The 25,778-nt window shown below is 32.5% G+C and overlaps 3 protein-coding genes and 1 long non-coding RNA gene across 4 annotated transcripts in view; 3 read left to right on the top strand and 1 right to left on the bottom strand.

The window, feature by feature from the left end:
• LOC139773410 (uncharacterized) overlaps positions 1 to 25,778 on the bottom strand; it is a 511,404-nt gene that overhangs the window by 262,716 nt on the left and 222,910 nt on the right. The window lies entirely within an intron of this gene.
• LOC139773443 (uncharacterized) lies at positions 2,267 to 4,919 on the top strand. Its single transcript, XM_071707876.1, has 2 exons — positions 2,267 to 3,922; positions 4,035 to 4,919. Exon 1 carries the CDS (start codon positions 2,622 to 2,624, stop codon positions 3,702 to 3,704), a length of 1,083 nt encoding a protein of 360 aa, XP_071563977.1. The 5' UTR covers positions 2,267 to 2,621; the 3' UTR covers positions 3,705 to 3,922; positions 4,035 to 4,919.
• Positions 5,092 to 8,405, top strand: LOC139773434 (uncharacterized). The gene is made up of 3 exons (XM_071707867.1): positions 5,092 to 7,811; positions 7,939 to 8,025; positions 8,096 to 8,405. The coding sequence occupies exons 1-3, from the start codon at positions 6,801 to 6,803 to the stop codon at positions 8,189 to 8,191; spliced, it is 1,194 nt and encodes a 397-aa protein (XP_071563968.1). The 5' UTR covers positions 5,092 to 6,800; the 3' UTR covers positions 8,192 to 8,405.
• LOC139773452 (uncharacterized) lies at positions 9,831 to 10,654 on the top strand. Its single transcript, XR_011718347.1, has 2 exons — positions 9,831 to 10,280; positions 10,348 to 10,654. It is a non-coding gene; the product is annotated as an uncharacterized lncRNA (long non-coding RNA).

Genomic DNA, 25,778 nt, shown 5'->3' with positions numbered 1-25,778 from the left:
TTTTTTAAAAGATAGCAATCACAGAGATACTGCGCAAAATACTACCGTTTTATGTGTGCATAAATCTTTTATAAGTATGACACAGTAACTGTGCATTCTTACAAGAAATGATAATTGCCGATCGAAGAATGCCATGGTTACACCATGCCTAACAAAGAATTCTTTTAGTTTTGTGTCATTACACGAATAGCCGTTCGCAGTTTTGAAGTTAAATTCGTCGAGTGTACATCGAATAGAATTCCGTATCAGTTTACGTGGAAAGACAAAAGTAGCGAAAAGGTTACATTTAGAAAAGAAGCTCTCTCAATCACACTATTGATACTAAAGTGCATTAATAACGTAATTAATCATTTATAGGTTGTGGTCAATAACTTATTCTACTGTTTTCTCGTGACAAGTCACTGATCATGTTCGAGTGGTCATCGAATTTTCAAGGAGAACCTAGAGTCAAACAAAAGAAAGAAAAACGCCGATTGTTTCACGCCAAGAACTTTCAATCCCTGATGTATCCGTGCTTCACTTTCTGTCGTATTCTTGGAATATTTCCATACAAGATCAACGCTTCAACTATCGAAGCTTCAAAACCATACATCTACATTCTGTCGACCGTCGTTACCTGCGTTTGTGGTATTTACGAATTGATAACGCAGTTGCGTTCTTCCTTCTTTGGAACCGATATGTTATTTTTACCCTGGACTCTTGCAAATTGCTGCATCATTGTGTTTGGCAGTTTTATAATGATCGTCTCGTTCATTTTAAGCGGTCCGCGAATGCGTTTGCTCCAGATTATATTGAAGATCTCTTCAAGACTGCCCTCGGAATCATATGAGGAGCTATCTAGACTAATCAATGCTAAGGATATCATCGGTTTTCCATTAGTTGGGCTTATATTGATATTCAATCCTATGGTAGACATACATATCTTATTTTATTTCTATATCAATCTAGTGGTATTTCAGATGGATATGTTGTACATGAATTGTGTTTGTGTATTAAAAGCGTGTTTTAAAAGAATCAATGACAATCTGGCGAACATGACAAGAGTCGTAGCAAATAATGAGCCACATATCCTTAGACTGAACTGTCATGACCAGGGAAATCAATTTCTGATTATGGAGCTCAAGGCTTTGATGAAGCAACATTTGGCAATCAGTGACACAGTACGGATGCTAAACATAATTTTCAGTTTGCAGCTTCTTGCTACAATAGTCATGATTTTCTCTAATATCACTGGCCATATGTACTATTACATAATAGCCTGGGATTTTTTTACGTTAAAGAACCCTATAGATGTATCATTTCACGCGTACTTTCTCTCACGCATAGTGTACATGTTTATAAAAATAGTATTGATAGTGTGGGCCTGCGAAACTGGCAAAAATCAAGCTTTGCAAATCAGCATTTCCATTTATGATGTATTTAACAACACCAGCGATGAACAAATAAAAAATGAGGTATGTACAATAGTATGATAAAATACTGAAGTTTTATACTTCTTCTAAATAGTGTTAATGTGCCTTATATATAAAAACAATTTTTGTCACATTAAATCTACCATATTCATGTATAATTTTTCAATTTTATATTTAATAATTTCACAATTGCAGTTACAACTGTTTTCCTTGCAAACGCTTCATTGCGATAATAGATTTTCTGCAAAAGGTTTTATTGTGGATGCGAAGCTTCTCGCTACGGTGAGTGATATATTTTTATTAGTTAGTAATTATAATTCATAAATTTAATTAATAATTAATAGGATGTGCATTATTTACTTTCTTAATCTTGCTTTTAGATAGTGGGTAGCATCACCACGTATGTAATAATATTATTTCAATTTAAAAATCTGTCATATTCTTGTGAGAGAAAGACGACAAATAATAATACAGAAGTAATCTAATTAAAAGAAGATATATAATTAAGTAAAAAAATGCGTTTCTAGATATTAGAAATAATTGTTATATTGTACCTATATTGATATTGTATATTAATTTTCGTCTATTATTGATGTGAGTGAAATATCGCTTAACTTATTTTTATATTTGTACAGATACATATTCATATAAATATAAAAATATTGTAAAAATCATGTTCCGTACATGTTAACATTCAATAGAAAATAAAATTTCAACATTTTATATTCTATTTGTTTAAATACACCATATAATTTCTCACACTTAATATCTCATACTAATTATCGAATGTTTTAAAGTAATTGATTCATATTGATTCATGCGAATATTGCGAGGTCTGTGTTGCCTATTTCATATATGCACATCTAATTTCTTGAGTCGTATGACAATTACACACCATTCGTTGCAACCAATTTCAAGAATGACAAATGCCGATCGAAGAACGCCATGGTTACTTCATGACTAACAAATAGTTTCTACAGTTCTGTCTTTGTGTTTTACATAGCATTTCCTCGCAGTTTTAATCATAAACTCATCGAGTGCAGATAGAGCGAAGATTTTACGCCAGTTTACGCATTTTTTACGAAAAGACGAACTTGATTACATTCATTGTTAGAAAAGAAGCACTTAATGACATTAATACAGTGTACCTAACATTTAGGCCATTGATTATGATATAGACTGTTACTTCTCTATGAATATCTGCTAATCATGTTAAGTTCAAAAATCCAGAGGCATACTAACAATAAGTGCAACATGCAAGAAAAATGGCGACTGTTCCACGCCACGGATTTTCAATCATTAATGTATCCTTGCTTCATCTATTTTCGCATTCTTGGAATATTTCCGTACAAGATCAACTCTTCGACTTTCGAGGCTTCAAAACCACGTTACATTCTGTCGACCGTAATTATCTGTGTCTGCTGTGTTCTGGACTTGACATTTATTTATAATATTGGCGTTTCTAAGAGCTTCAACTTCGGAGACGCAACCAGAAATTTTGAATCTATAAGCTTCTACACGATCTGCGGTTTCGTTTTAATTGCCACGCATGTCTTGAGCGGTCCGCGAATGCGCTTGTTACAGACTATGTTGGAGATTTCTGCGAAACTACCTTCGGAGTCGTATCAAAAGTTATCCAGATTGATTCATGCCAAGGACATCTTTAGTATAATCTTCTTAGTCGTGCATGTATGCGTATTTTTTTCTAAAACACAGATATTTAAATTGACCTGGTCGAATGTCCTGTTGATACTGTTCACAATATACTTGGATGTGCTGGTATTTCAAATGAATATGATGTACATGAATTGTGTTTGTGTATTAAAAACTTGTTTCAAGAGAATCAATGACAATCTGATGGACATGCAAAAGCTCGTGGTAAACGACACAAAGCTAAATGTTCACAGGTTGATGTGGCAAAGAAATCAATTTTTGTTACTAGAACTTAAAACCCTTCAGAAACAGCATTTGACAGTCAGTGAAACAGTGCACATGCTGAACATAATCTTTAGCCTGCAACTTCTTGTTACTATAGTTCTGTCCTTTACTGAAATCACTTTTGAACTATACTTCTATGTAGTGCGCTGGCAAGATGGGGTATTCATTACTTTAGAGTGGCAGTTTCTTGATGTTATTTTAATATCTATGACGTATTATTCTATGAAGATAATACTACTTGTGTGGGCCTGTGAGACCGGCAAGAATCAAGCTGACAAAATCGGCACCACCATTCACGACGTACTTATTAGCACCAGAGATGAGCAAATCAAAGACGAGGTAGTAAAATTGTAATGTTATTTATACATTTTTCTGAAAATATACTACATGTGGATTTTTAGAACATTTAGTCTCCTAATATAATTACGTTTACCAATTCCATTTTTCGTTCCTGTATTTAATTATTTTGCGATTTGATATTGCAGTTACGGTTGTTTTCTTTACAAATAATGCATTGCAAGAATACATTTTTGACGAAAGGTCTCACTATGGATGCAACGCTTCTCACAGCAGTAAGTAACCAATTATTTAATGAATTATTATTTAATTATTTAATTATTTATTAAAGTTATTTAATTAATTAATTATTTAATTAATTAAATATATATTGTATATATTTTTTAGATGGCGGGCAGCATCACGACGTACATGTTGATATTGATACAATTCTTGATTACAGCACATTCTTGCGATGACAAATCAATATTACATAAGTAATCCAATTATAAAAAAAAGATAGTGAAAAAAAAAGGTAGTTTATTTATATTTATAGAATTGCTAGTGTATACTAAATGTTCCAAAGTTATGCGATAAAATTTTGCTAGTATAATATTCTGTAAATATAAAAAAGAAGAAAATGTTACTAAATGTAGATCCGGAAATTATTACTTGGTTTTATTATCATATTACTTAGAAAAAAAGAAGTTCATTTATCATCATCTTTGTTACTAATTTGTAATATATATTTTAAGCACGTATATTTAGCTTTGTTTGCTATCCCTTTTTTCTTCTATTGCTTTAAATATGCAAACTTGGTAATGTTTATATTACACATATAATAAACAATTTGCTTTTATTTAATTTAAATTATTTTTTCTTTCACAATATCTCTTCACAAACATCTCTTTTCCTCAGAAAATATCTAATTGTAAGACATAATCGCACTTAAAATGGATTTCATATTTGACTTCTGAAAACAGCGCATACTACATATTATGCGCACGTTGTTTGCAGTTTTATTTACTAATAATAATTCGATGAAATTTTCCAAAGACTTAATGTGACCGGCTCATTATTACAATAATAACATTTGCGCCTTTTTATATGTAACTTTATTTTACTGTCGTTCAAGTACAATACCTTGACAGCTACCTTGAAATTAATTTTTAAGTGCATATCTGTTAATTTCGTCAGCTAGAAAAGTACATCAATTTATTGTTATCTAAGTAATTACATTAATTGTAATCAAGATAATAGTATTGTTCTTACCTTATCCTATAACTCAATTCATTACATAGTGATATCAGTATTTTTTTAAATATGCACAGCACAATGCAATACATTGGTATACAATATATTTCAAAAATAAGAAAATCTAGAAAATCTTTAATACATTTTAATAGATTTTCATAAATTCAAAATATTTTGTAATTACGATTAATTCTAAATTACGTCTGGAAAATAAACACTATTTATAAAATTAAACAAATGTATTGAATAATTTTTATTAAAACTTACGATGGCATAAGATACATATAAGTACTCATGCGTGCGCGCAAGCGTGTGATTTTATAATTAAAAATATTAAATATCGTTTATCAAAATGTCTATAAAATCGCCAACTACAATGTAGACAAATGTTTTGTGAATTTTTACAGATTTTTTAAATACTTGACGGTAAGAAAAAAATAGCGTCAAAACTATGACAGACCTACGTATGCACTGGAAAGATACCGAAAAAACGTAATAATAAATATTGTTGCGTGCGTGCTGCCCGGTATGCTCGAGTTCCGAGCTGAAGCGTGCAACGAACAGTCTTCCGTCAAGATGCAAATGTCCTTAGCAACGAGCTAAATATTGATTTATTGATTTATTGATTTAACGGAACAGCTGACGGATTTTGTCTGGAGCTGCTGGACCGATCGGACGTGTGTCCACGCTCTGCTGTATCGCGACGTTTACAATAAAGATTGAGATTATACTCTTTTATAAACGCAGTGTCTCCTTATTTCCGTGAGCGTCGGGAGTGCGTGCGCGTGAGTGTGAAGTGTGTGAACGAGCGACGCGGTGAGCGCAACATTTTGATGTACCGCCCCAGTGTTGCGTGCGTGCCGCCCGATATGCTTTTCGGGCTCCGAGCTGAAGCGTACAACTGAAAGTCTTTCCGTTAAGATGCGAAACGCCTGTCCTTAGTAACGAGCTATATATTGATTTATTGATTAAATGAAACAGCTGATGGATTTTGGTCTTGAGCTGCTGGACCGATCGGACGTGTGACCACGCTGTTCTGTATCGCGACGTTTGCAATAAACATTGAGATTGTTCTTTTTATAACTGCAGTGTTTCCTTATTTCCGCGAGCGTCGGGAGTGCGAGCGTGTGAGTGAAAAGTGTGCGAACGAGCGACGCGGCGAGCGCAACAATATATACGAATATATTAACTAATTTTTAAAAATGATTAATTATTTTAGATATTTTATAGTTCATGCTTCCTGATTTTGAGTAATAAAATGCATTGTTAGTACATCTCAGCAATTACATTTAGCATTGCATTTAATAAATGACAGATCGAATCGCGCCATGGTTACTTCATGACTAACATACGATCGAGTGGTGCCTTACATTGTGTCGTAGCAACTGCTCGCAATATTAAACTGGAACTTGTCAGATGTGGATGGAAAAAAAGAGTTTAATTCAATGTACATTTGCAGTAAAACAATAAACTTTTAAGGATTAAACTTAAAAAAAGAACTTGCAATCGTGCTCGCATTAATTTAAAGTAATATAAGTCATATGTCACAACAATTAAACCTTTAATTAATTCATTGTGTAACTCATTCCAAGAGTGATGAATACCGATCGAAGAACGCCATGGTTACCTCACAAGTAACATAGTATACAGTTCCTTCAGCATTGCCTTTGTATTTGACGCAGCATTTCTTCGCAGTTATGAACTTAAACTCATCGAGTACGGGACGAAGACTTCATGTCAGTTTATACGTTTGTTACAAGTTAAATTTGATTACAGAAAACAAATCATAACACCTGCATTAATACAGTGTATCAATTAATAAGGTTTAGGCTGTGAAGATTACGATACTATAGACTGTGATTTTGTTACAAGTTTCCGCTAATATTCAGTTTGAAAATCCAAAAGCACGCTAAGGGCAAAATGTGGAAAAGACGGTGGTTATTCAACGCCACAGACTTTCAGTCGTTAATGTATCCCTGTTTTATCTTTTGCCGTATTCTCGGAACATTCCCATACAAGATCAACACTTCGACTTTCAAGGCTTCAAAACCACGTTACATTCTGTCGACCGTAATTATCGGTGTCTACTGTGTATTCAACCTGAAATATATTTTTGATATGGTTATTTATAAAGTAATCGACTTTAGAGACGTAACCAGAAATTTTAAATTTTCAACTTTCTATACATTCAGCGGTTTCATTGTAATTATCACGCATGGTTTGAACGGTCAACGAATGCGCTTTCTCCAGACCATAATAAAGATCTCTTCAAGACTGTCTCCGGAGTCGTACAAGATGTTATCCAGATTAATTCACACCAAGGACATCTTTGGTTCCTTCTTTCTTATCGGATTAGTTTTTATGTATTATTACATGAAATACATCGATATCATCTTTATGATATATTTTCTGTACACATTACTACACAGTTTTACAATGGATATGTTGTACATAAACTGTGTTTGCATATTAAAAGCCTGTTTCAAGGAAATTAACAATAATCTTCTACACATGCAAGAATTAATAGTAAACAAAAAACCATATGTTCCCATAATGTTCTACTACGAGCAGAGAAATGCATTCTTGATAATGAACCTTAAGGCTTTGAAGAAGCAACATCTGATGGTCAGCAACGCAGTACAGATGCTGAACAAAATTTTCAGTTTGCAACTTCTTGCTATGATAGTCATAACCTTTTCTGAAATTATTTTTGGACCGTACTTCCATGTAGTGCGATATAATAAATACAATGGATTGTTCATCTATTTAGATGAAGTAATCGGTTTGGCATTCTTAAGAACGACATATCAAATAATAAAAGTAGCGTTGCTTGCGTGGGCTTGTGAGACCGGCAAGAATCAGGCTCAAGAGATCCGTACCACGATTCACGATGTACTTAACATCAGCAGAGATGAGCAAATAAAAAATGAGGTAGTGGAAATACAATTTATTTTAAATATTTTCTTTTAAACATATTGCATGCGTTAATGCGGTTTTATACATTAAATCTATTTGAGAATAATTACAATTTCCTGTACTTAACAATTTTGCATTATAGTTACAGTTATTTTCTTTGCAAACATTGCATTGCGAAAATACATTTTCTGCCAAAGGTCTTAATGTGGACGCAACGTTTCTCGCCACAGTGAGTACTCGATCGTTTGCTTATTTAATTAATGAAATTCATCAGGTTTATTTTTCTGTTGTACTTTTAGATGACGGGTACCATCACTACATACATGCTAATTTTGCTACAGTTTTTGATCATATCGCATTCTTGTGATGAAAAACCTGCAATCAATGGTACATGAATAATGTAATTCCATAAAAAGAAATAATCAAGGAGAAGTGTTGGATTATGAATTTTCGTTGTCTTCATTTTGGATACAATCAATAAAAAGCTGAAATTTCTCCTCTAAAAACATATACAAAAAGTAATTATTAACTAATTTTTATAAATCACTATTTTATTTAGACACAGTAATTCATGTTTCCTATTTTGAGTAATAAAATGCATTGTTAGTACATCTCAGCATTTATTTATTATTACATTAAGCATTGCTTTTAATAAAAGACGGATCGAAGAGCGCTATGGTTACTTCATGACTAACATATGATCGAGTAATGTCTTACTTTTTGTCGTAACAATTGCTAGCAATATTAAACTGGAACTTGTCAAATGTGGGTGAAAAAAAAGAAAGTTTACTTCAATTTGCACTTGCAGTAAAAGAATAAACTTTTTAGGATTAAGCTTAAAAAAATAGTCTTGCATTCATGCTCGCATTAATCTAAAGTGAGTCATATGTCACAACAATTAAACCTTTAATTAATTCATTGTGTAACTCATTCCAAGAGTGATAAATACCGATCGAAGAACGCCATGGTTACTTCACAAGTAACATAGTATATAGTTCCTTCAGCATTGCCTTTGTATTTGACGCAGCATTTCTTCGCAGTTATGAACTTAAACTCATCGAGTACGGGACGAAGAGTTCCTGTCAGTTTATACATTTGTTACAAGTTAAATTTGATTACAGAAAACAAACCATAACACTTGCATTAATACAGTGTATCGATTAATAAGGTTTAGGCTGTGTAGATTACGATACTATAGACTGTGATTTTGTTACAAGTTTCCGCTAATATTCAGTTTGAAAATCCAAAAGCACGCTAAGGGCAAAATGTGGAAAAGACGGTGGTTATTCAACGCCACAGACTTTCAGTCCTTAATGTATCCCTGTTTTATCTTTTGCTGTATTCTCGGAACATTCCCATACAAGATCAGCGCTTCGACTTTCAAGGCTTCAAAACCACGTTACATTCTGTCGACCGTAATTATCTGTGTTTTCTGTGTATTCGACCTGAAATATTTTCATGATATGGCTATTTATAAAGTAATCGACTTTGGAGACGTAACCAGAAATTTTGAATTTTCAACTTTCTATACATTCAGCGGTTTCATTGTAATTATCACGCATGGTTTAAACGGTCAACGAATGCGCTATCTCCAGACCATAATAAAGATCTCTTCAAGACTGTCTCCGGAGTCGTACAAAAAGTTATCCAGATTAATTCACACCAAGGACATCTTTGGTTCCTTCTTTCTTATCGGATTAGTTTTTATGTATTATTACATGGAATACATCGATATCATCTTTATGATATTTTATTTGTACACAGTTCTACACAGTTTTACAATGGATATGTTGTACATGAACTATGTTTGCACATTAAAAGCCTGTTTCAAGGAAATTAACAATAATCTTCTACACATGCAAGAATTAATAGTAAACAAAAAACCATATGTTCCCATAATGTTCTACTACGAGCAGAGAAATGCATTCCTGATAATGAACCTTAAGGCTTTGAAGAAGCAACATCTGATGGTCAGCAACGCAGTACAGATGCTGAACAAAATTTTCAGTTTGCAACTTCTTGCTACGACAGCTATGAACTTTTCTCAAATCATTTTTGGACTGTATTGCCATGTGCAGTGGTATAATAGTTTGTTAATAAATTTGGATAAACAGTTCGGTGTAATATATTTAATAACTACGATGCATTACGTTATAAAAATGGTCTTACTTGTATGGGCTTGCGAGACCGGCAAGAATCAGGCTGAAGAGATGCGTACCACGATTCACGATGTACTTAACAGCAGCAGAGATGAGCAAATAAAAAATGAGGTAGTGGAAATGCAATTTATTTTGAATATTTTTCTGATAACCTATTGCATACGCTAATGCGGTTTTATACATTAAATCTATTTGAGTATAATTACAATTTCCTGTACTTAACAATTTTGCATTATAGTTGCAGTTATTTTCTTTGCAAATATTGCATTGCGAAAATACATTTTCTGCCAAAGGTCTTAATGTGGACGCAACGTTTCTCGCTACAGTGAGTACTCGATCGTTTGCTTTAATTAATGAAATTTATCAGGTTTATTTTTCCTTTGTGCTTTTAGATGGTGGGTACCATCGCTACATACATGCTAATTTTGCTACAATTTTTGATTATATCACATTCTTGTGATGAAAAATCTGCAATTAATAGTACATGAATAATGTAACGAAAGGAGATAATCAAGAAGAAATGTTAGATTATGACTTCTCGTTGTCTTCGTTTTTGATATAATCAACAGGAGGCTAAAATTTCTCCTCAGGAAACATACGTACATCAAGAAGTTATTAACTAATTTTTAAAAATCACTATTTTATTTAAACACTGTAATTAACGCTTCCTATTTTGAGTAATAAAATGCATTGTTAGTACATCTTTTAGAATTTACATATTATTACATTAAGCATTGCATTTAAATGGCAGATCGAAGAGCGCCATGGTTACTTCATGATCAACATACGATCGAGTAGTGCCTTAGTTTTTTGTCGTAGCAATTATTCGCAATATTAAACTGAAACTTGTCAGATGTGGATGGAAAAGAAAGAGTTTATTTCATTGTGCATTTGTGCAGTAAAAAGAACTTTTAAGGTTTAAACTTAAAAAAAAATAATCTTGCCCTTATAGAAAAATACACTCAACCCATAGAAAAACCCTTAAAGTTGGGTGTGATTTCGGACCGCCAATAGAAGGTTAACCATCATTTAAATGGTTAACGTTCTATTGGCGGTCCGAAATCACACCCAACTTTAAGGGTTTTTCTATGGGTTGAGTGTATTTTTCTATAAGGGTGCAATCATGCCTGCATTAATCTATCCCAAGAGTGACAAATACCGATCGAAGAACGCCATGGTTACTTTACAAGCAACACAGTATGTAACTCATTTAGCATTGTCTTTGTGTTTGACGCAGAATTTCTTCGCAGTTATGAACTTAAACTCATCGAGTACGGCAGAAAGACTTCCCGTCAGTTTAAACCCTCGTTATGAAAAGTTGGATTTGGTAACACTTATTGTTAGAAAACAAGCAATTACTTGTGCACTAATATAGTGTATCGATTAATAATGTTTAGGCTGTAGAATACGATACCATAGACTGTGATTCTATCACGAATTTCTGCTAATCATATTTAATTCAAAAATCCAAAAGCACATCAAGAGCAAAATGTGGAAAAAATGGCTGTTCCACGCTACGGACTTTCAATCCTTAATGTATCCTTGTTTTATCCTTTCCCGCATTTTCGGAACATTTCCGTACAAGATCAACGCTTCGACTATCGAGACTTCAAAACCACGTTACATTCTGTCGACCGTAATTATCTGTGTCTTTTGTGTATTAGACCTGAAATATTTTTATGATATGGCTATTTATAAAGTAATCGACTTTGGAGACGTAACCAGAAATTTTGAGGCTTTCACCTTCTATACGTTCAGTGGTTTCATAGTAATAACTACACATGTTCTGAGCGGTCAACGAATGTGCTTGCTCCAGACCATAATGAAGATCTCTTCAAGACTGTCTCCGGAATCGTACAAGAAGTCATCAAAATTAATTCATGCCAAGGACATCTTTGGTTTCTTCTTTCTTACCGGGATTATGTTGAAGTATTTCTACGTGGTACATGTCGATATCATCTATATAATATTTGCATTGTACACAGTACTGCATAATTTTACAATGGACATGTTGTACATAAACTGTGTTTGTGTATTAAAGGCTTGTTTCGAGGAAATTAATAATAATCTTTTACACATAAAAGAATTTTTAGTAAACAATAAACCATGTGTTCCCATGACGTTTTATTACAAGCAGAGAAGTTCATTTCTGATATTAAACCTTAAGGCTCTGAAAAAGCAACATCTGATGATCAGCGACGCAGTGAAAATGTTAAACATAATTTTCAGTTTGCAACTTCTTGCTACAATATTCATAACCTTTTCTCAAGTTATTTTTGGACTGTACATCCATGTAGTGCAGTATAATAAATACAATGGATTGTTCATCAATTTAGAAGAAGAAATCGGTTTGGTATTCTTAGGCACGACATATCAAATAATAAAAGTAGCGTTGCTTGCGTGGGCTTGTGAGACCGGCAAGAATCAGGCTCAAGAAATCCGTACCACGATTCACGATGTACTTAACATCAGCAGAGATGAGCAAATAAAAAATGAGGTAGTGGAAATACAATTTATCTTAAATATTTTTTTTTAACTTATTGCATGCGTTAATGCGGTTTTATACATTAAATCTATTTGAGAATAATTACATTTTCCTGTACTTAACAATTTTGCATTATAGTTGCAGTTATTTTCTTTGCAAACATTGCATTGCGAGAATACATTTTCTGCCAAAGGTCTTAATGTGGACGCAACGTTTCTCGCCACAGTGAGTGCTCGATCGTTTGCTTATTTAATTAATGAAATTCATCAGGTTTATTTTTCCTTTGTGCTTTTAGATGGTGGGTACCATCGCTACATATATGCTAATTTTGCTACAATTTTTGATTATATCACATTCTTGTGATGAAAAATCTGCAATCAATAGTACATGAATAATGTAATCCCACGAAAGGAGATAATCAAGAAGAAATGTTAGATTATGAATTCTTGTTGTCTTCATTTTGGATACAATCAATAGGAAGCTGAAATTTCTCCTCTAAAAACATATACAAAAAGTAATTATTAACTAATTTTTAAAAATCACTATTTTATTTAGACACAGTAATTCATATTTCCTATTTTGAGTAATAAAATGCATTGTTAGTACACCTCAGAATTTATTTATTATTACATTAAGCATTGCTTTTGATAAATGACGGATCGAAGAGCGCTATGGTTACTCCATGACAAACATACAATCGAGTAATGCCTTACTTTTTGTCGTAGCAATTGCTAGCAACATTAAACTGGAACATGTCAAGTGTGGGTTAAAAAAAAATGAGTTTACTTCAATTTGAATTTGCAATGAAAAAATAAATTTTAAGGATTAACCTTAAAAAAAAAGTTGCAATCATTCTCGAAATAATCTAAAGTGAGTCATATGTCACAACAATTACCCAATTAATTAGTTCATTGTAAAATTCATCCCAAGAGTGATAAATACCGATCGAAGAACGCCATGGTTACTTCACAAGTAACATAGTATATAGCTCCTTTAGCATTGTCTTTGTGTTTGACGAACAATTTCTTCACAGTTATAAACTTAAACTCATCGAGTGCGAGACGAAGACTTCCTGTCAGTTTACACTCTTGTTACGACGAGTTGGATTTGATTACAGAAAACAAGCAATATTACACTAGCATTAATACATTGTATCGATTAATAAGGTTCAGGCTATAGATTATGATCCTATAGACTGTGATTTTATTACAAAATTTTGCTAGTTATATTCAGTTTGAAAATCCAAAAGCACAAGAGCAAAATGAGGGAAAGATGGCGGTTATTCCACGCCACAGACTTTCAGTCCTTAATGTATCCCTGTTTCATTTTTTGCCGTATTCTCGGAACATTTCCGTACAAGATCAACGCTTCGACTATCGAGACTTCAAAACCACGTTACATTCTGTCAACCGTAATTATATGTGTCTCCTGTGTATTAGACCTGATATTTATTCGTGATACAGTTGTTTCTAAAGTAATCGACTTTAGCCACGTAACCCAAAGTTTTACTACTTTGTGTTTCTATACGTTCAGCGGTCTCATTATAATTATCACGCATGTTTTGAGCGGTCCACGAATGCGCTTGCTCCAGACCATAAAAGAGGTCTCTTCAAGACTGTCGCCGGAGTCATACAAGAAGTTATCCAGATTAATTCACGCCAAGGATATCTTTGGTCCTTGCTATCTCATCGGGTCAATTTTTATACATTTCTACATGGGACATGTCAATATTATGCATAAAATACTTGCAGTGTACACAGTTCTACATACATTTACAATGGATATGTTGTACATAAACTGTGTTTGTATATTAAAGGCCTGTTTCAAGGAAATTAATAATAATCTTCTACACATGCAAGAATTAATAGTAAACGATAAACCATGTATTCCCATGATGTTCTACTACAAGCAGAGAAATGCATTCCTGATAATGAACCTTAAGGCTTTAAAGAAGCAACATCTGATGGTCAGCAACGCAGTACAGATGCTGAACAAAATTTTTAGTTTGCAACTTCTTGCTACGATAACTATGAACTTTTCTCAAATCATTTTTGGACTGTATTACTATGTGCAGTGGTATTATAGATTGTTCATCAATTTAGATAAACAGTTTGGTATAACATTCTTAATGACTACAGTGCATTACGTTATAAAAATGGTCTTACTTGTATGGGCTTGCGAGACCGGCAAGAATCAGGCTGAAGAGATGCGTACCACGATTCACGATGTACTTAACAGCAGCAGAAATGAGCAAATAAAAAATGAGGTAGTGAAAGTGCTATTTATTTTGTATATTTTCCTTATGACCTATTGCATGCTAATGTGGCTTGTACACGTTAAATCTACTTGTTTATTGTTACATCTTTCTATTCTGTACATAACTGTAAATTTTGCATTTACAGTTGCAGTTATTTTCTTTGCAAATATTGCATTGCAAGAATACATTTTCTGCCAAAGGTTTTAATGTGGACGCACAGTTTCTCGCTACAGTGAGTAATCGAGCGTTTGTTTAAATTAATAAAATTTACCATGTTTATTATTTTCATTGTGTTTTTAGATGGCGGGCACCATTACTACATATTTGTTAATTGTGCTACAATTCTGGATCATATCACAATCTTGCGATGAAAAATCTGCAATCAATAGTACATGAATAATGTAATCCCATAAAAGGAAATAATCAAGGAGAAGTGTCCGATTATGACTTCTCGTTGCATTCGTTTTGGATACAATCAATAGGAAGCTGAAATTTCTTTTCGGGAAACATACACACAGGAAGTTGTTATTAACTAATTTTTATAAATCACTGTTTTATTTAGACACTGTAATTCATGCTTCCTATTTTGAGTAATAAAATGCATTGTTAGTACATGTCGGCAATTACATATTATTACATTAAGCATTGCATTTGATAGATGACAGATCGAAGAGCGCTATGGTTACTCCATGACAAACATGCAATCGAGTAATGCCTTACTTTTTGTCGTAGCAATTGCTAATAACATTAAACTGGAACATGTCAAATGTGGGTTAAAAAAAAAGTTTACTTCAATTTGCATTTGCAACAAAAAAATAAACTTTTAAGGATTAAACTTGAAAAAATAAAAATCTTGTAATCATGCTCGTATTAATCTAAAATGAGTCATATGTCACAACAAGTACACAATTAATTAGTTCCTTGTGTAATTCATCTTAAGACTGACAAATACCGATCGAAGAACGCCATGGTTACTTCACAAGTAACATAGTATATAGCTTCTTCAGCACTGTTTTTGTGTTTGACGCAGCATTTCTCCGCAGTTTTAAACTTCAACTCATCGAGTGTAAAACAGAGACTCTCTGTCAGTTTACACCATTGTTACGAAGAGTTGGATTTGATTACATTTATTGTTAAAAAACAAGCAATTACATTTGCACTAATACAGTGTATCGAATAATACTGTTTAGGCTGTACATTATAATTCCATAGACTGTGATTCACGAATTTCTGCTAATCATATTTAATTCGAAAATCCAAAAGCACGTCAAGAGCAAAATGTGGAAAAGACGGTGGCTGTTCCACGCCACGGACTTTCAATCTTTAATGTATCCTTGTTTCATCCTTTGCCACATTGTGGGAACATTTCCATATAAGATCAACGCTTCGACTTTCGTGGCTTCAAAATCACGTTACATTCTGTCGACCGTAATTATCTGTGTCTTTTGTGTATTAGACCTGAAATATTTTTATGATATGGCTATTTATAATGTAATCAACTTTAAAGACGTAGCCAGAAATGTTGAAATTTTTACTTTCTATACATTCAGCGGTTTCACTGTAATTATCACGCATGTTTTGAGCGGTTCACGAATGCGCTTGCTCCAGACCATAATGAAGATCTCTTCAAGACTGTCGCCAGAGTCATACAAGAAGTTATCCAGATTAATTCACGCCAAGGATATCTTTGGTTCGTTCTATCTTATCGGGTTAATGGGTATATATTTCTACGTGGTACCTTTCAATATCATCTATATAATATTTACATTGTACACAGTGCTACATAATTTTACAATGGATATGTTGCATATAAACTGTGTTTGTGTATTAAAGGCTTGTTTCAAAGAAATTAATAATAATCTTCTACACATGCAAGAATTAATACTAAACAATAAACCATGTGTTCCCATGATGTTCTACTACGAGCAGAGAAGTCCATTTCTGATAATAAACCTTAAGGCTCTGAAGAAGCAACATCTGATGATCAGCGACGCAGTAAAAATGTTGAACATAATTTTCAGTGTGCAACTTCTTGCTACGATAGTTTTAACCTTTTCTGAAATTAATTTTGGACTGTACTTCCAAATAGTACAGTATAATAGAGAAAATGGATTGTTCATCAAGTTGGATATAAAGATCGGTTTGGTATTCTTAGGCATGATGTATTACGTTACAAAAATGGAATTACTTGTGTGGGCTTGCGAGACTGGCAAAAATCAGGCTCAAGAGATCCGTACCACGATTCACGATGTACTTAACATCAGCAGAGACGAGCAAATAAAAAATGAGGTAGTAAAAATACAATTTATTTTGAATATTTTTTTTAAAACATATTGCATGCGTTAATGGAGTTCTACACATTAAATATATTTGAGTATAATTACATTTTCCTGTACTTAACAATTTTGCATTACAGTTGCAGTTATTTTCTTTGCAAACATTGCATTGCAAAAATACATTTTCTGCCAAAGGTCTCGATGTGGACGCAACGTTTCTCGCTACGGTGAGTACTCAATCGTTTGCTTTAATTAATGAAATTTATCATTATAATATTAGACTACCAAAGATCTAAGCTCGGACCGTAAATTTTATTCTAATTTGGTTGGAAATTTGTCATATTTATTTTTTCTTTGTGCTTTTAGATGGTGGGTACCATCGCTACATATATGCTAATTTTGCTACAATTTTTGATCATATCACATGCTTGTGATGAAAAATCTGCAATCAATAGTACATGAATAATGTAATTCCATAAAAGGAGACAATCAAGGAAAAATGTTAGATAATAACTTCTCGTTGTCTTTGTTTTTGATACAATCAATAGAAGACTGTACGTTTTCTTTTCGGAAAACATACATACAGAAAGTTGTTATTAATTAATATTTAAAAATCACTCTTTTATTTACACTGTAATTCATGCTTCCTATTTTGAATAATAAAATGCATTGTAAGTATATCTCAGCAATTACATATTATTTTACATTAAGCACTGCATTTAATGTATGACAGATCGAAAAGCGCTATGGTTACTTCATGACTAACATATGATCGAGTAATGTCTTACTTTTTGTCGTAAGAATTGCTAGCAATATTAAACTAGAACTTGTAAAATGTGGGTGGAAAAAAAGAGAGTTTACTTCAATTTGCACTTGCAGTAAAAGAATAAACTTTTAAGGATTAAGCTTAAAAAAATAGTCTTGCATTCATGCTCGTATTAATCTAAAGTAAGTCATATGTTACAACAATTAAACCTTTAATTAATTCATTGTGTAACTCATTCCAAGAGTGATAAATACCGATCGAAGAACGCCATGGTTACTTCACAAGTAACATAGTATATAATTCCTTCAGCATTGCCTTTGTATTTGACGCAGCATTTCTTCGCAGTTATGAACTTAAACTCATCGAGTACGGAACGAAGACTTCCTGTCAGTTTATACATTTGTTACGACAAGTTAGATTTGATTACAGAAAACAAACCATAACACTTGCATTAATACAGTGTATCGATTAATAAGGTTTAGGCTGTATAGATTACGATACTATAGACTGTGATTTTGTTACAAGTTTCCGCTAATGTTCAGTTTGAAAATCCAAAAGCACGCTAAGGGCAAAATGTGGAAAAGATGGTGGTTATTCAACGCCACAGACTTTCAGTCCTTAATGTGTCCCTGTTTCATCTTTTGCCGTATTCTCGGAACATTCCCATATAAGATTAACGCTTCGACTTTCGAGGCTTCAAAACCACGTTACATTCTGTCGACCGTAATTATATGTGTCTTCTGTGTATTAAACTTGATATTTATTCGTGATATAATTCTTTCTAAAGTAATCGATTTTAGACACATAACCCAAAATTTTGGGGCTTCGAGTTTCTATATGTTCAGCGGCTTCATTATAATTATCACTCATGTTTTGAGCGGTCCACGAATACGCTTGCTCCAGACCATAATGGAGGTCTCTTCGACACTGCCTCCGAATTCGTACCAGAAGTTATCCAGATTAATTCACGTCAAGGACATTTTTGGTACATTCTATCTTATCGGATTCATTTATATATATTTCTACGTGGCACACGTCGATATTATCAATATAATATTTTCAACGTACACAGTTCTACATATATTTACAATGGATATGTTGTACATGAACTGTGTTTGTGTATTAAAAGCCTGTTTCAAAGAAATTAACAATAATCTTCTACACATGCAAGAATTAATAGTAAACAATAAACCATACGTTCCCATGATGTTCTACTACAAGCAGAGAAATGCATTCCTGATGATGAACCTTAAGGCTTTGAAGAAGCAACATTTGATGGTCAGCAACGCAGTACAGATGCTGAACAAAATTTTCAGTTTGCAACTTCTTGCTACGACAGCTATGAACTTTTCTCAAATCATTTTTGGACTGTATCGCCAGGTGCAGTGGTATAATAGATTGTTTATCACTTTGGATAAACAGTTCGGTACATTATTCTTAATAACTACAGTGTATTACTTTATAAAAATGTTGTTACTTGTATGGGCTTGCGAGACCGGCAAGAATCAGGCTAAAGAGATCCATACCACGATTCACGATGTACTTAACAGCAGCAGAGATGAGCAAATAAAAAATGAGGTAGTGAAAGCGCAATTTAATTTATATTTTTTTCTGATTGCATGCTAATATGGCTTGTACAAGTTAAATCTACTTGATTATAATTTCATTTTTCTATTCTATACTTAACTGTAAATTTTGCATTTACAGTTGCAGTTATTTTCTTTGCAAATCTTGCATTGCGAAAATACATTTTCTGCCAAAGGTCTTAATGTGGACGCACAGTTTCTCGCTACAGTGAGTAATCGAGCGTTTGCTTGAATTAATAAAATTTATTATTGTCTACATGTTTATTATTTTCATTGTGTTTTTAGATGGCGGGCACCATTACTACATATCTGTTAATTGTGCTACAATTCTTGATCATATCACAATCTTGTGATGAAAAATCTACAATCAATAGTACATGAATAATGTAATTCCATAAATGGAGATAATCAAGGAGAAATTTTAGATCATAGCTTCTCATTGTCTTCGTTTTTGATACAATGAATAAGAAGCTGAAATTCCCTCTCGGGAAACATACATACAAACAGAACAGCACCGTGATCACTACCGATAATACAGTTAAATGTCCCAGTTTATAATACCGTATGTGCCCGGTATCTCAGAAAAATTTCATAATGTGAACCAGATATAGAAATGTTGATGTGCTTTGCTCCAATTTTAATAAACTCGGAAACTTTATCAAAGCACAAGAAAACATTTTTCCTGTCCATTTTAATATAAATATTGTTTATAAAATTTTCTGCAGCGATATAGATGCAACTTAAACTTGAGACAAACTGTAAGACAGTTAAGAACTAGAATTTCAGAACATCGTTACGACCCGTAGAAATACACCAACTTAAAAATATCAAAATTTTTGACGAAGAAAAATTTTCACCTACACGTTTTTAATTTCAGAGATGGCCCACATTTAATTACAAAAGAATATAGCCTTAACTTACAAACTGATACCAATACCAAATATCTACATCACGTATATGTCTCCAGTTTAAATAATTTTTGAAAACAATGTATTTAAAAAAATTTTTAACTTTACAAAAATAATGACGAAAGTACGAGTATTTTAAAAAATATTACATTCTTGGAAAATCTAGATACATAATTATAAATACAAAACGCCGTAAAAAAATTTGCTTAAAACATTTTTTAGATATCTGAAGGTGTTGTTTCATCTGTTAAATCGCAAAGTGAGCATGTATAAGAAATCTCTTATATATATCTCTTATATTTTTTATGTTGAACAACATATTTCATAGAGAAACAAATTAGTTCTGAATAGTTACGATATGCGTTTTATGAGAACATCTCATATAGCATATTGGAGGTACTCGTTTGAGTTTCATTTACCAGTAATAATTTGCTTAAATTATCCTTTAGAAATGTAATGTGATTACTGCAACGGCCAACATAATATGATTACTGTAATGAGAACATTTTTTGATCTTCTATTTCCTTATATTGAATAAAAAAAAAACAATTACTTTGAGATATTTTCTTGTGAAATATGTCATACAAGCTAATTTCATTGGAAATATATCAATTTATCTTCATTTAGCTAATTAGAATAAGCTAATTGAGATAATATCATTGCCTTTACATTATGACTTAATTTATTAATATTACATCCGTTAGCTTTTTGTCTGCAGTAGCACAGTATTTCAAAATATACGTATAGCATAATTTAATAGCACGTTAGTGAATAACATCATGCAAAAATTAAGAAAAATTTGATGTATTATATTTTAATACTATCAAGAAAATAATTTGCAATTATGATTAACTATATACGTATTAAATTCAAAAAGTATATAGGTATTAATGACAACACACTCTCAATTGAGTTGATGCATATTGGTATTATGTACATATTGGTATTCTTTTCTTTTGATTGAAAACTACTGTGATACACGTGCGCGCGAGTATCTCTGTACAGTTGCAAATATTAAATCTCAAAGTGGTACAAAAAGCATTCCTAAATGTCTCATATGCACAATAAAAATGTGCCATATACAAAATTAGTTATTAGTAAATCTTTAAGTTATTAATTTATATACATATTGTGCAATTGATGTCTACTGTTTTGAATGTGTCAACATGATTTGATGTATGGTTGGTACGTTGCAGCAAAAAGTAATTTCTTTATGTACTTCACTTCAATGTTCCGAGTGACAAGTACAGACCGAAGAATGTCATGGTTACTTCATGACTAACACACGTTTTTTAAGGCATTCCCCGCTACTCGACGCAGCAACTCACAGTTTTCAAGTTAAACTTGTTACGTGTAGATGGAAAAAGAGTTGCGCAATCGCTGTTAAAAGACGAATTTCAAAAATACGCTTAGAGAAGAAATTTTCGTAATCACGCTTACATCGTTAAAAAAGTGTTATCATAAATAATGTGATAAATAATTTTTATACTGTGTATATACTGTATATGTAAATTATTGTTCTCCAATGAAGTTCGTATTTAGTTTTGTCATTAAAATTCCAAAAACGAGCAAACAACAATATGCAAAAAGAATGGCGGCTATTCTACGCTACGGACTTTCAATCCTTGATGTATCCCTGCTTCACATTCTGCCGCATTCTTGGAACATTCCCGTACAAGATCAACGCTTCGACTATCGAGACTTCAAAACCACGTTACATTCTGTCGACCGTAATTATGTGTGTCTTCTGTGTATTAGACGTGAAATTTATTCATGATACAATTTCTAAAGAAATCACTTTTGAAGACGTAATCACAAATTTTGAAGTTTTAACTTTCTATACATTCAGCGGTTTCATTGTAATTATCACGCATGTTTTGAGCAGCCCGCGAATGCGATTGCTCCAAACCATAATGGAGATCTCTTCAACTCTGCCTCCGGAGTCATACCAAAAGTTATCCAGATTAATTCACGTTAAGGATATCTTTGGTCTCTTCTATCTTATCGGCAAGCTTTTTGCATATACACTTTACATGGCAGACGTCGGCATCTCCTATATCATATTTGAAGTGTACACAGTTCTAGTAGTGTTTACAATGGATATGCTGTACATGAACTGTGTTTGTACATTGAAGGCTTGTTTCAAGGAAATTAACAATAATCTTCTACATATGCAAGCATTCATAGTAAAAAATGAACAATGTGTTCCCATACTTCCCATGATGTTCTACTACGGGCAAAGAAATGCATTCCTGATAATGAACCTTAAGGCTCTGAAAAAGCAACATCTCATGATTAGCAACACAGTACAGATGCTGAACACAATTTTCAGTGCGCAACTTCTTACTACGATAGTCATGATCTTTTCTGAAATTATTTTTGGACTGTACTTCAATGTAGTGCAGTATAATAGATACGATGGATTTTTCATCAATTTGGATGAAGAGGTCGGTTTGATATTCTTAGAAACAATATATTATGTAACAAAAATGGCGTTACTTGTATGGGCTTGCGAGACTGGCAAGAATCAGGCTCAAGAGATTCGTACCACGATTCACGATGTACTTAACAGCAGCAGAGATGAGCAAATAAAAAATGAGGTAGTGGAAATGCAATTTATTTTAAATATTTTTCTTCTAACATATTGCATGCGTTAATGCGGTTTCATACATTATATATCTATAAATCTATTTAAGTATAATTACATTTTCCTGTATTTAATCTTACATTATAGTTGCAGTTATTTTCGTTGCAAATATTGCATTGCAAAAATACATTTTCTGCCAAAGGTCTTAATGTGGACGCAACGTTTCTCGCTACGGTAAATACTCGATCGTTTGCTTTAATTAATGAAATTTATCATGTTTATTTCTTTTCATTGTGTCTTTAGTTGGTGGGTACCATCACTACATATATGTTAATTTTGCTACAATTCTTGGTCATATCACATACTTGCGATGAAAAATCTGCAATCAATGGTACACGAATAATGTAATTCCATAAAAGAAAATAATCAAAGAGAACTTTTTTACATTTGTAGATATTATTCGTATACATATATACATGTACGCATGTACGTAGACAAAACGTTATCATACGTGTATTAGAACACTAAATCAACTTAATATTAACAGTAAATATTTATATCAACAAATAGTATTAATATATCAAACTTAAAATAAATCTTGAATGTTTTTCTTTTTTACATATTTAAAATGTATCGCATATGAAAGATGTAATAAATTTCTAAGAAATATATCTGTTTTACTTATTAAATACCTCAAACAATTCAACATTTCAACTGCTCCTTTGCATTAAAATTTAAAAAAATTAATGCAATATCAGAAAATTAATATAAAGTAATGTTCAAAAATATGTGTTGCTTATATTTTTATATTTAATCTGGTATGGGGAGAAAATATTTCATATTTCAAAGAAAATCAAATCAGTTCTGAATAGTTGTGATATGTGTTTTGTGAGAATATCTCATGTAGCATATTGGAGGTACTCGTTTGAGTTTCATTTACGTGATAATAATTTGCTTTAAATTTTCCTTAGAAGTAATGTGTAATGTGATTACTGTAATGATAACATTTCTTCGATCTCCTATTTCCTTGTGTTGCCGTTAAAATACAAAAAAACTACTGCTTTCAGATATTTTCTTATCGATAACGCGTGTCACATTAACTAATTTCTCATCAGAAATATATCAATTCATTTTCATCAAGATAATTAGTTAGACTAAGTCTAATTAAAATAATGCCATTGCTTTTACATTATTATTATGACTTAATTTATTAACATTAGTTTTTCGTTCCTCACTGCAATATCAGAGTTACTCAAAATATACTGCAGCATAATTTAATAGCACGTTATTAAATTATTATGCAAAAATTGAGAGTTTGGTGTATTATATTTTAATACACTCAAGAATATAATTTGCAACAATTAGTTCCATATAAATTCAATAAATAAAATATCAATTAACAACATAGAGTTTCTAGTGACAGATCGAAGAACGCCATGGTTACTTCACGACTAACACATGTTCTTTGAGGCACTCCCCGCTACTCGACGCAGCAACTGCTCACAGTTTTCAAGTTAAACTTGTTACGTGTAGATGGAAAAGGATTTGCGCAATCGCTGTTAAAAGACGAATTTCAAAAATACGCTTAGAGAAGAAATTTTCGTAGTCACGCTTACATCGTTAACAAAGTATTATCATATTGATAATGTGATAAATAATTTTTATACTGTGTATATGTAAATTAATGTTCTCCAGTAAAGCTCTTATACAAATTTGTCGTTAAAATTCCAGAAACGAGTAAACAACAATATGCGAAAAGGATGGCGGCTCTTCTACGCTACGGACTTTCAATCCTTGATGTATCCTTGCTTCACATTCTGCCGCATTCTTGGAATATTCCCATATAAGATCAACGATTCAATCTTCCAAACTTCAAAACTACATTATATCTTATCGATTATAATTATATTCGTTTTATGTGTTATCGAACTGACAGCCCTCTATCAATTTAATATAAAGATCACAACCTTTGAAGTCGTAGCCGAACATTTTGACGATAACTGCTATGATATATTGGTCAGTTTTATAACGATCTTCACGTTCGTTTTGAGCAGCCAGCGAATGCAATTGCTCCAAACCATAATGGAGATCTCTTCAACACTGCCTTCGGAGTCATACCAGAAGTTATCCAGATTAATTCACGCCAAGGATATCTTTGGTTTCTTCTATCTTATCGGCACACTTTTTGCATATATACTTTTCTTCGTTATATACGACAACATCTTCGATATAATATTTACAGTGTACACAGTTCTACTTGTGTTTACAATGGATATGCTGTACATAAACTGTGTTTGTATATTGAAGGCTTGTTTCAAGGAAATTAACAATAATCTTCTACATATGCAAGCATTCATAGCAAACAATAAACCATGTGTTCCCATAATGTTTTACGAACACAGAAATCCATTCCTGATAATGAACCTTAAGGCTCTGAAGAAGCAACATTTCATGATTAATAACACAGTACAGATGCTGAACATGATTTTCAGTTTGCAACTTCTTGCTACGATAGTCATAACCTTTTCTCAAATTATTTTTGGACTGTACTTCCATGTAGTGCAGTATGATGGATACAATGGATTTTTCATCAATTTGGATGAAGAGGTCGGTTTGATATTCTTAGAAACGATATATTACGTTACAAAAATAGCGTTACTTGTGTGGGCTTGCGAGACTGGCAAGAATCAAGCTCAAGAGATCCGTACCACGATTCACGATGTACTTAACATCAGTAGAGATAAGCAAATAAAAAATGAGGTAGTGGAAATGCAACTCATTTTGAATATTTTTCTTATAATTACATATTGCATGCGCTAATGCGGTTTTATACATTATATCTATTTGAGTATGATTACATTTTCCTGTATTTAACAATTTTACATTATAGTTGCAGTTATTTTCGTTGCAAATATTGCATTGCAAAAATACATTTTCTGCCAAAGGTCTTAATGTGGA

The sequence above is a fragment of the Temnothorax nylanderi genome, unplaced genomic scaffold (assembly GCF_030848795.1).
Source record: "Temnothorax nylanderi isolate EJ_2023f unplaced genomic scaffold, tnyl_v1.0 TNYL_tig0061_pilon, whole genome shotgun sequence".
Taxonomy (NCBI): Eukaryota; Metazoa; Arthropoda; class Insecta; order Hymenoptera; family Formicidae; genus Temnothorax; species Temnothorax nylanderi.
The sequence above is the reverse complement of the archived record's forward strand: the minus strand, read 5'-3'. Positions and strand labels throughout refer to the sequence as shown.

What these genes read in the sequence shown, in the direction of transcription:
- LOC139773443 (XM_071707876.1), top strand. Translation starts at nt 2,622, where the DNA reads ATGTTAAGTTCAAAAATCCAGAGGCATACTAACAATAAGTGCAACATG.
- LOC139773434 (XM_071707867.1), top strand. Translation starts at nt 6,801, where the DNA reads ATGTGGAAAAGACGGTGGTTATTCAACGCCACAGACTTTCAGTCGTTA. An exon ending in ATGAGCAAATAAAAAATGAG is followed by an intron (nt 7,812 to 7,938) that starts GTAGTGGAAATA and finishes TTTGCATTATAG; the next exon opens with TTACAGTTATTTTCTTTGCA. An exon ending in ACGCAACGTTTCTCGCCACA is followed by an intron (nt 8,026 to 8,095) that starts GTGAGTACTCGA and finishes TTGTACTTTTAG; the next exon opens with ATGACGGGTACCATCACTAC.